Raw genomic sequence first — 12,387 nt, 5'->3', positions numbered from 1 at the left:
TAGTTATCGGTATGAGATTTCGTGTGCATGCACACTTCTTCAGTACACATTATCTCATTGGATGCACATTATTGAATACACATTATTCCATTGGATAAGACTAAGATGCCATCTAGTCCAGCATCCTATTTCCAATAGTGGCCGTGTAGACAGTTCTGAGGACATACAAAGGATGAAGGCCATAGCCTTCCTTCATTGTTTGTTCCAAAGCAATTGGTATTCAGAGGCATATTGTCTCTGAACATGAAGGTTCCCTTCAACTACCATGAGTATTAACAATGATATTTATTGTTTTTATGAATAATAATAATACTGTGATTCATTACCTACTCTTCACCATAAGATCCCAAGGTAGGTTATACCAATTTAAAATACAACATAGAACTGCAGAGTTGGAAGGGACTCCAAGGATCATCGAGTTCAACCCCTTGCAATACAGGAATCTCAACATATGATCCCCAATCCAATTTAAAACCATACTGGGCCCTGCCTGGCTTTGCAAATGTGCTAGCAGTTTTATTGCTGCACCACTAGCATTAAAAACAGTTTAAAACAAATTAGGATGCAACAAAAACTGTAAAATGAAAGTGCCAGATGCACCTAAGTTGTGGGGAGGGAATCCCACAACATAGAGGCTGTCACAGAGAATATCCTCATCTAGGTCATTACTATTTTTATTAATTAATTTATTGTGTTTATATCCTACTTTTTTCCCTAAGGAATTTGAGTTGTCATACCTAGTTCTCCTCTAAGAACAGTGGCTGGCTACCAAAACCTGAGAGGGTAGTGAAACTACCATGAGGGTTCTCTCTGTTGATCTTAACACCAGTTTCTATAGAAAAAGAAGCAATCACTTGGGGCAGGGGTCAGCAAACTTTTAAAGCAAGGGGCCGGTCCACTGTTCCTCAGTCCTTGGGGGGATGACTATATTTTTTTTGGGGGGGGGGGAGAACGAATTCCTATGCCCCACAAATAACCCAGAGATGCATTTTAAATAAAAGGACGCATTCTACTCATTTAAAAACATGCTGATTCCTGGACCGTCCATGGGCCGGACTTAGAAGGCGATTGGGCTGGATCCGGCCCCCGGGCCTTAGTTTGCATACCCATGACTTAGGGCTTTAAGCACTAAAGTGAACACTTTGAATAGGGCCCAGAAACAAACTGGCAATGCACCTGTTTTAAAATGAAACCCCAGCTAGAAATCTGGGGCAACTCCATGCACATTGCAATAATCCAATCTGGTAGTTACCAGAGCATGGAGTGCAGTAATCAGTTGTCTCTGTCTAAAAGGAGTTGTAGCTAGTAAACCAGCCATAGGTGCGAAAAGGCACTCTTAACCACTGCAGCCACCTGAGCCTCCACTGAGCCCATACAAGCTATGTAACTGTTCCTTCCAGAGGAATCTAAGAATATGCAATCTCCTCACCTCTAGGACTTGAGAACTTGGATACAAAACATGTCTGTATTTTCAGGAGCCAGCTTTAATTCATTGGCCTTTATCCAGCTCATCATGGCCTCCAAGAACTCATCTTATACATCAACCACCTCTCCTGATTTATGTAGAACAAAGAGAAAGAGCTGAATATAATATGCACTCCAGTTCTCCTGATTCAGCTTCATATAAATGTCATCAACCAGAGTGACCAAAGCAGTTTCAGGGCCATGACTGGGTCTGAAGCCAGTCTGGAATGGCTCCAGATAATGAGTTTCCTCCAAGCATGCCTGAAGCTGGACCACCACACCCTCTCTTGCCCCAAAAGCTGATGTTCACCACTGAACAATAGCTGTTGAACAGTTCTTGATCCAAGGAGGGGACACACCATCTCCTTGTAGGTGGACGGTACCACCTGCTCCAGTGCAGCATTGATCACTCCCTGGATCCACCCCCTACAGTTAGCTCTAAGAAATGTGCAGGTGGTTGGCCATACTTCCTCAAGCTGCCTGCCCACATCCTCAGGACACAACAATTGAAACTAATCTAGCAGAGATGGAACAGACAGGTGTTAAGAAACCTGCCCATTAATTTTGTGTATAATTAATTCCCCACTCAACCAGTAACCCCACTGGGTGATCTTGGGTCAGTCATGATCTATTGGCCTAAGATACCTCACAGGGTTGTTGTGCTGTACACTGTCCTGAGCTTCAAGGAAAGTCTGAATAAGAATGCACTAAATAAATATTCAGTGTTTGTTGTAGAAAAAAAATCTGATTCCAGCATTTCAACATGAAATGATACTCTGATTAGTAATGGGACATGGCTGCAATTTTTTTATTAGTTAAGATAGAGCTATTTGTTTCTATTAGCTCAATAATTTTGATACTGATAATCATCAATAACAATTAGTTGAAAGAAAAATATTTCAGCTGAGGTTTAGATAAACACCATGCAATTGGTCTCAAACAATACTGAAGCAATAACATTTGCTATGTTACTAAATGAGCCAGGCTGCATTTTATAGCTCACATTTGTAATGTTAGGTTTTCAAGTTTTCCAAAAGAACAAGGAGCTGTAAGAAAATAAGTGTTTTGGTTCCTCTAATGCTAAACTTTCAGTGAGAGTAAACAGTGAGCAACCTAAATACAGAACACCTCACTGTCTGCTACAGTGCTCAAAGGATTTAATGTGTTTCAGAAAACCTTCACAAACAATGTATCTTGGATGGTTAGAGTCAATGCTTCTCTAAGAATCCTTCAGTTATTCAATTTGTCACATAGAGAATAGCTTTTTTTATTGATTCATTTCTAGGTCACTAAACTTTTGTTTATTCAAAAGATCTAAAGTGCACTCATATGGGGCTATTCTGATAGCAGCCATTGTTCCCAGCTTCAGTACTTATGTTACTATTCAAAGCCTACACAGCCTGGACCATTCTCCCCCCACCCCCACCCCGCATCCCATTGTTTGCTACAGGTATTTTGACACCACAGAAATTAGCTCCTGCATTTTCCTACCATACAATATAAGTAACAATCAGAAAGTGAAGCATGTTCTTATTTATACAATATATCCTTGTGAAAAAGCAAGCCGCATGGGAACACAAACTCAGAAAGCTGATACATTTTTTTGAGCAAAAAGTTCTAGATCCACAAATCCATTAAGGCTGGTGTGGGCAATGTGGCATCCTCCAGATGTTGTTAGACTCCAACTCCCATCAACCCCAGGAAGCAGGACCATGGGCAAGTATGACGGCAACTGAAGCCCTACAACATGGGCAGGGGCACCATGTCAGTTACTCCTGCAACCCATGATACTTGCCATATAGCTCCACCTTCTTGTGGTTTTGATTAGGACTTAATACCCAGAACATGTACACCCAGTGGCAACTTCTCAATAAGAGGTTAAAGGAAGCAGTCTCCTGAAGTCAATGCTCATGTTCTGGCTGCACATTAGGACTTCTCTAATACTTGCCATAGATCTGACTGGCTGAGAATAAGCTTCCATGCTACAGATTTGTCCCTTAATGTTTTTTAAAACTGGTTTTCATGTGAATTGTCCCTCTACCACATAACAAGAAGCTCCAAGTGCATGGGGCATTTTAAAACAGAACCAACAGAACTGATTTTAAGTATCTTTTTAGACAAATACACATTCCTTTCTATTTCAGCTATTTATACACCGCTTAAGCATAGTACCTAGAAATTATAAAAATTCAATAGTAGATAAATTCAGTTAACATTACTCATAAAAACAGGAAACTTTCTTAAAATGACAACTGAAATAGAAAGAGCTTCATCAAGCACCTGAAGTTCCACAGAATTAGGCCCATAATACTGAATGCACAGCCCACAGCCATGTAGCTAAATCACAGGGAACCAATAACAAAGGATTTCGGTGGTTGGGCAGAGTTACAAGGAATCAGGCAGTCCTAAGGATATCCTGGACCCAAGTTGTTAACGGCATTGTAAAAGAATACAAGAACCCAGAACTTGACCTGGTAACATGGACAGCCAGTGCAAGCTTTTAAGCCTATCCCCACCAACAGTCTAACCACAGCCTTTCACAGCAGCTGGAGCTTTTGGACCAGGCCCAAGGGTAGTCCCACATTGCAAAAACCAAGAGCAGGTTGCAATAACCAAGTTTTGAGGTTACCAGTACATTAATCACTATGGTCAAGAATGGCCATTGTTGGCATACCAACTAGTAAAAGGCAGGCCTGGCCACTGAGGCTACCAGAGACTTGAGTAACATCCAGGATCACCCCACAAACCTGTTATTTCAGAAGGGGTGCAATCCAGTTCCGAATATGCAACTGGCTCAGTTTATTATTATTATGGAGATTCTTAATCTATTTAGAAGCTATATTAGAAGCTGAAAAAAATAAGGAAACTAAACTAAACGCTATAATTGGTGCAGGAGCAGGAAAAACAAGTCACTGTTAGTCTGCTGTATCTACTCACAGTTTAAATAAATTATGTGAGAATTAAGTACAGGATCTCCAATAAATCTATTTTAATTTATACGCCTCTTTTCAGAGCATGATTTTATAAACAGATAATACTGAATTACACACAATACAGAACAACAAATGTGACTACTTAACAGTTTTAAAATTATCGGTACTATCATTAGAAGCCCCTAAACATAACAAGCTTTGAAAGCTATGGTTGAGGAGAATTGAATGCAGTATATCTGCAAATATGACAGTCTGTAGTGCAGATAGTCTAGACAGGTTGCCCTAGAGCTTCTGAGAATCTGTCACAACCCATCATTATTAATTTATTAAATCATCAGCATTCACAGTACTATAGTCTAATAGTATGACCTAAGGTGAGCATTTCCTAAGTTATAGAACATCTTACCTAAAGTGCTGTAGGTAACATGATAAGACTATTTTAATCATTCCCACCATCTAAAATTCCATCTAAAATATTTTGCTAATGTCCATAGTAGTTATTAAGCTCAGGGGAGGTTAGTCTGTGTCACTTGTTTTTAATTAGCACATGCCAAAACAAAGTTAGCAAACATATATGTTACAATACTTGGCACACTGCCATTCAGCAGGAAGGTAAATTTTGACAAGTTATATTTTGTATAATTATATTTAGCAAATCACTGTTTTGTACTTTTCTAGAGATTACCTTTTTCAACTTTCAAAAAGGTGATAAAGTCAATTATGTTGACAAGTGATGAGTACCCTTAATAGGCAGGTTAGATTGCATACCTAAAACAAAAAAATGGTAGCTAATTAAAATAGCTGAAATTGCTCCAAGGCTTAGACTGAACAAGAATGGTCCTGCCTTTACTCACGTTAAAGTTTTAGCTTTATAAAAACTTGACCTCAGCTACTAAACAAAACCCTTTTGTAACCTAACTTTTTAAAATTTTGACCTCCCAATTAAAAGACACACAAAAATTCACTTAAATTTGTTATGCAAGGTTTTCCTACTGGAATGCAGTTTTAGGAAATTTGCATATTCAATAAAATACATAATAATTTTGAAATAATATATAAAACTATATGGTTATTTAGGCTGCCAAAGTATCTGTAGGTAAAACATGATAAAAACAAACACTGGCAGCTGTGTATTAATACAATAAAAATGAAGTTTTACTTTCAGCTCTGTGATAATGCTGTCACAGAGTCTGGAAAAAGTGAAACTCGAGTAACAATTTAAAATCAAAGAATCTTTGTTTTATCAAAAAACAAAGGCAGAAGAAAAAATGAACACAATTTTCCTATTGTTTGTAATCTGTGGCCTAGCAAGGATGGCCTCCTGAACACGCCCTTCTTTTATCAAATACTAGTAAGGTGGGGGAAACATACGAAGAGATTCTAGGCAATTATTTTTCAACTCTGAAATGGTCACAGTCCAAAAGTTTCTAAAGCAACACAAGGTTGTAAGCCTTTTATTATAATTAAGCATGGGTTATTTCATTTATATGTTTTATATCATACTTAAGAAGTTATATACATTTTAGCATATTTTTATTCTAGTTGCTGCCATATCAACGTACTGGTATGAAATTGATTAAAAGACAATTTCTGTTCTAGAAATTAGTAGAATGCTCTTTCAGATCTCGAACTTGGCTTCAATCTTCACCTACAACATAGGACTCACTTATGTAGAACAATCCCCCAGAGGTTCACTCAACATAAATCTCACCGTACTCAGTGGAGATCATTTCAAGGTAAGCGTGCCAAGTATTGCAGCCTTATTTTTCTACCATGTTTAACAAGTGTGTGTATTTCCTAACTCTTCTCTCCTTCTCTTTCTGGCTTAATTCCAATGTCACATTTCCAATCGATTCCCCACCTCACATTCTCTTACATGCCCAGTTTAATACAGGATATATGGGTCCAACAAGCAATGGTTCGTTTCATATGAGCTAGATTTCTGGGTTTTTCTTCTTTAGAAAAAAAAATCCCTAGACAGGAGGGAGGGGGGGGGAGGGCTGACAACACTGCTGTGAGCCACCTTAGGCCAAAACCCAACTAACCAGCTAAATACAAACAGCATTCAGGTAGTATTTCAAATAATATTTAACAGGATTTGAAGCCATTCTGTTATGCAATCTTCAGAAAACCTTAACAATAGAAACAGACATTTAATAATCTTGAATTTACTATTAGTTTCCTAAACTAGGCAGGATAATATACCGTATTTTTCGCTCTATAACACGCACCTGACCATAACACGCACGTAGTTTTTAGAGGAGGAAAGCAAGAAAAAAATATTCTAAACAAAACAGTGGATGTATGATTTTTGTGGTTCATGCTGTGGCCACAAACGTGATCTGACGGTGAGTTTGGGGTAGCCCAATGCAAAAATCCTGTGGATCCATGTGGATCCATGCTTTGTAACCACGTTTTTGCGCCATTGCAGCCCCATGAAACAGTGGGTGCGTGATTTTTTTGGTGCAGGCTGTAGCCATGGACATTTTATGTGATCTGATGGTGAACCTGGGGTGACCCAGTGCAAAAATCCTGAGGATCCATGTGGATCCGTGCTTTGTAACCACGTTTTAAGTAGGGAGGGAAGGAAAAGCATTCAAGGGACAAGGAGCATGCGTGGGGTGTGTAGAGAAGGATGTGGCTAATGATGCAGGCAAGCGGTTAAAGGGGAGAAGGAACACGCGTGGGGTGTGTAGAGAAGGATGTGGCTAATGATGCAGGAGAGGGATTTAAGGGGAGAAGGAGCTCGAGTGGGGTGTGTGGAAAAGGAGCTTTTCGGCGAGCTGAGAGGGGAGGGGGGAGGGAAAGAGCACTGTTGCTTTAAAGGAGCCAACCAGACAGCAGCCACTTACAGCAGTGTAAGCAGCTCCTTTCCTCTCCCACTTTGCTCCTTCTCTCCCTCTTTGCTGCTTTACGCAGCTAATGGCGAATCCCCTGCAACCCAAGTCCTGCTCAGCGGATCAGCTGAGACGCTGGGAGAATCGTAATTTCCCTCTCTCCCTCATCCCGTGCCCTCCTGTCCCCAGCAGCCTTTTTAAAAACTTTTTTACTGGTTTTACTGCGCTCGTGGCTCAGAGCCCTCCTGTGCCCTGCCGTCCCTCTGCAGCCTCATTGCTCCGTTTAGAGAGCGTTGCTAGCTGAGGCTGCAGCAGCTGTTGCTGGCTACGCGGCGCTTTTCCGGCTCCCTATGGCTCCCGTCTGTTCCTCCTCGCGTGTAAGCGGCTGCTGCCCGCTTTGCTGCCATGGCTCTCCTTCCCTCCCTCCCTCCTCGGCTCCTCCCCCTCCTCCTGGCTGTAAAGCAAGCAAAGCTTGCTTTGCTTGACTGACGGCAGCCATGGATCCAGTCGAGTGCATTCGCTCCTTAACACGCACAGGCATTTTCCCTTACTTTCTAGGAGCAAAAAAGTGCGTGTTTTGGAGCGAAAATTACGGTACATCAAATAATGAAGATGAGCATTTGATTTGATAAGGGATTTAATACTGAAGTGATGCAATCTATTCTTGAGACTGTTAAAAAAGAACCTAACCTTTTAACAACACAGAGTATAATACTGAAATATCTTCCTTGGAGGCTTAACTCCGACAGCTTCAATCTCATGATACAGAAAGCTTGTCTAGACTGATCTCATGACAATATGTTACTGTTGTCTGTATAATGACAGGCCATTCAACTAGAATACCAACTATACTTGCTTTAAAACCAACATCCAAGATACAAATTCTACACATAATAAGTATGAAAAATAGTCCATATAATTCAAAAATTAAAGTCTTATGAACTGAAGTACCGTCACTTCCATGTTTTCAATTACTATCCCCACACAAGCTTAAATGATCCAAGTTGATTAGCAATTTCAGTGAAGAATTCTGGTTATCTACGAACACATATGCACTTTTTCATGATCCAATCACTATGCAGTAACCATCTCCTGCATTAAGTCTAACATGGCCACAACTGTACATCTCACAATTTTATCTAATCCCTACATTGACCAGTATTTATTCTCAGAGATGACCTACTGAAATCAAAGATTGAAATTGCTAAAGCAATTATTTAAAACTGTTTTGAGCAGTGCTTTTTTCAGGGGGGAGGGTGCAGGGGGACACCCCCCTAAACATTTTGTGAATCTTTGTACTTTTGTCCATTTACTGTATTTATTTTTCCCAATTTGAACTATAAAAAGGTGATTTTCTTGAGTCAAATGTTAGAGTACCTCTAAACATTTTTTAAGAAAAAAAGCACTGGTTCTGAATATTGCCCCTTATTTTTATTATCATATTAGAGATATTAAAGTAACTTTTGAGAAGCTTTATTGTTTTTACCTTTCCTGCATTTTTTCAGCTTTCCTTTCTGATCATATAGGATGAGTTGATCAATATAAGAACACTATGTGAACAACTGCTTAACACAGTGGTTGCCAACCTACTTATGCCCATAGGCATGTTTGGATTTTTGCATGAATGCCATGGTCATCACCCCTCTGGTCATCCCTCTCCCCCCCTGCACCAGATTCAATCTGGTGCAATCTGGGTAAAAATCAGATCCAGTTCTATTAATCTGAAAGGAAAGGGTCATTCCTTGAACTTCCTCCTTCAGCTCTCAAGAGAGAAGAAGTCAACCATCCTCACCATTCCATGATCAAGGGGGCTGGAGCAGGCGCATAGAGTCCACAGGCCCTAGGGGAAGACCTCAGGGGTGCCACTGTGCTCACAGGTGCCATGCTGGTAACCCCTGCTTTAACACAGTCCTGTGACAGCCATGGTTTATGTGGGAAATGGTTACTTTTACTTTAATAGGAAGTGTGTGCTCATCCTTACTTGGAAGATCATTTATTCCTTCCAATGAGCTCTCTCTCTCTCTGTTTGTTTGTCCTTTTCTCCCCAAATTCTATATTTTTAAGGGTTTAAAATCTACCACCAGTTCTTTACATGAAAAAACCTATGATGGGATCATTGTGCTGGAAATGGGAACTATGCTTCACAATAACTATGGATTGTATTCAATGTAGCTCTATCACTACAAGAATTTTCTTTGCATGGTGGAACCTTCCCTCCCTCTTCCACTGTGCTAGCACGTATCCTTACCATGGCTTCTGCTAGCACAACTATTTAGTTGAATATGACCCTATGATTAGTTTAAACCTGCCAGTTCCAGAAACCGTGTTTTGAAACTGTTTCATTTTGAAATTAACTGACCATAATTAGTTATTCTCAGTTCAGGAACAATGACAAATCATGTTTAAGGGGGAATGACAGAAAAACCTTCTGAAGTATTCTTCTGGCCATGTGGGAAGAGGGAAGTATGAGGGTTCCAGCTTGCGCACATTGTAGTAAATCAATGTTTAACATGACATGAGAACACGGCCACGGTGAAATAAATTAATGTTTTCTTTACAACAAGTCCTGCATTATCTTTTAGAAGGAACTCCTTAGAAAAACCATTCTTACATTTTCCCTAAAACACTTGAAAAAATAAAAAGATAATGCCGTGACCATATAATTGCTAGTAAGTAAAATGTACTAGAAAATTTCATACTAACCAATAAGAAGAAGGGTTCCAACTGCCAAACCTCCACCTAGGAACAAATTAATTTAAGAAATTAGAATGCATAATAATGTTTCCAACAATTAGTAGTATCAAGGAAAGGTGATACAGGAAGTTAAAAATGTAACATGAAAAACATTTTAATTACCTTTATAATACTTCTTACAATTCACTATTAAATAATTATATATTGCATATAATTATATATCACACACTACAATTACTTTCACAATATGGTGAAAAGATCCTGCATAGCTCTACATAACTAAACGCAAGTACTTTAATAGTGTTGTCACAAGCCAACATTCCTTTGTTTTATTAAGACTATTCTACACATAAAGTAATCCTTCCTCATTAGGGCAAGTGTTTGAAGAACCTGGTACAGTTAATTCAGTAAGTTGCATTTATCATGAGTCAAAACTATCTACCGGTAGTTGCAGGAACGGACTCAGCTGCGTATAGGATACTGATTAAGGCTACCGTCCTCTACATTTATCTGGAATCATTCCCACTGAATTCATTAGACTTTATTTTTGTTTAGTTATCTTACAATAGTGCAAGGGTGATAGCCTCCACCTTGCATAAGGGGCCCCTGGTGCTCTAAAAGTTGCAGGACATCAACTCCCATCAGCCAGCATGGCCAACAGTCCAGAACAATGGAAGTTGTAGTCATTCAACATCTGAGGGTCATAGGTTCCCCATCTGTTTATATATACTGTTTGTAAAGTAAGGAAACACTGACATCATTAGATGAAATAATGTAAATTATTATTATTATTTATTGAATTTATATACCCCCCTAAAGCCAGAAGTCTCATGACAGTTCACAGAAAAGATCATCATAAAAGCCACTATATAATAATAAAACCCCCCACAAAGAGCCACATTTTAAAAGGGCATAGGATGTCAATCAGATCAACCAAAGACCTGATTAAAAAGGAACATTTTTGCCGGACACCTGAAGGTGTATAATGAAGGCCCCAGGCGAATTTTCATGGGCATTCCACAAATATATATCATGTTACATTTTTTCTAAGATATTTAGAACTCTTAGTCTAATAACAGAAATGGGCATCCATAAGTAGTAAGTGGATGAAAGAACTGTATAGGAACTGTATAGGAATGAACACACTGAGGAGCGAGACAAAATACTCTATCTGAAACAGACTAGTTAATGATGATGATAACATCTGGGATCGCCAAACAGGAAAAGGATCATTGATGGCAAAGGACACCGTCTACTTGGTAGATGTCAGATTAGGGAGATCCCAGTTTAAATCTTTACACAACAGTGAAACTCACTTGGTAACACTGTGCCAGTCACGCACCTCTGGTTGTGAATGGGATCCGTTCCAGAGCCCCGTTTGCAACATAGCAGAACGCAACCTGCGTCTGTGCGTGTTGCAATTCACCGCTTCTGCGCATGATGTCATTTTGAGCATCTGCGTGAGTGGCAAAACCCGGAAGTAACCCTTTCCGGTACTTCCGGGTCACTGCGGGACACAACCTGAAAACGCTCAACCTGAAGCAAACGCAACACGAGGTATGACTGTACTAACCTACCCCACCCCACAAGGTTGGAGACCTTTGTGGACACCCCTAAGCTCTTTGTGGGAAAGCATATAAAATGCAAAATAAATAAATGAACATACATAGTTTTTTTAAGCTAATGGCCCTAGCTTGGATCCAGACCAAGTTAGCTGAATTTCATTCCTATTGAAATAAATGGGATTTCAGTTATGACTGAAATCACTTCTGAATGATGTGTTCATGGTCATGTGTGAAATTTAAATGTCCTCATAATGTGAAGAACTAGATCTTGTATTTCAGAATGGCAGCATCATTCAGGGTGGGGGCTCCCAAAACGATCTCATCCCACCTAAAGATTATATATATTTTGGAGAAGGCAAAATAACACAAAAAAAATAAGTAGAAGCAAGGATTATAATAATACAAAATTTGAGATGGGTGCAGCCCATGGCATTTGGCAAAAATGTTCAGCTAACAGTTTTCCTATTGAGCAAGCATTAAAATGATCTACTAGCAACTGTTCCCTTCCTAATGATGATAAAATGAGATGGAATCAGTGATAGATTTTCATTTCCGTTCTTTTCTGTCTGAAGAGCATGTCTTATCAAATCTAGTACAATGGTTGTATCAAGCAGAACACCCAAGGCCTGATTAGTGCATTACACTTTTGAAGGTGTTTGATGTGAGAATTGCATACACATCTATATACTCACAACAAACCTTACTGAACTCATGCCCAGCCAAGCTAATATATAACCAAATATGTGTATTCACTTACAGGTTCGTGTGCATGGGAATCTTAGAATGAGAGTCATATATTGTTTTCCACATGACCCTTTCACACATCTGTTCTGTCAGAAATGGGAACACAGAAAAACCACAAAACTGGAATAGTACCACTGCCGAGCAGAAAAA

At 39.5% G+C, this 12,387-nt stretch overlaps 1 protein-coding gene across 3 annotated transcripts in view; it reads right to left on the bottom strand.

Annotated features, from left to right (window-relative positions):
• ELP4 (elongator acetyltransferase complex subunit 4) overlaps nt 1-12,387 on the bottom strand; it is a 147,349-nt gene that overhangs the window by 132,673 nt on the left and 2,289 nt on the right. For all 3 annotated transcript variants that reach the window (XM_028729672.2, XM_028729681.2, XM_028729689.2), the window contains exon 2: nt 9,938-9,973. In XM_028729672.2, coding sequence (XP_028585505.2) covers nt 9,938-9,973 — 36 coding nt within the window. The remainder of the gene's footprint in view (nt 1-9,937; nt 9,974-12,387) is intronic.

The sequence above is a fragment of the Podarcis muralis genome, chromosome 1 (genome assembly GCF_964188315.1).
Source record: "Podarcis muralis chromosome 1, rPodMur119.hap1.1, whole genome shotgun sequence".
Taxonomy (NCBI): Eukaryota; Metazoa; Chordata; class Lepidosauria; order Squamata; family Lacertidae; genus Podarcis; species Podarcis muralis.
This window is presented reverse-complemented; position numbering and strand designations above follow the sequence as displayed.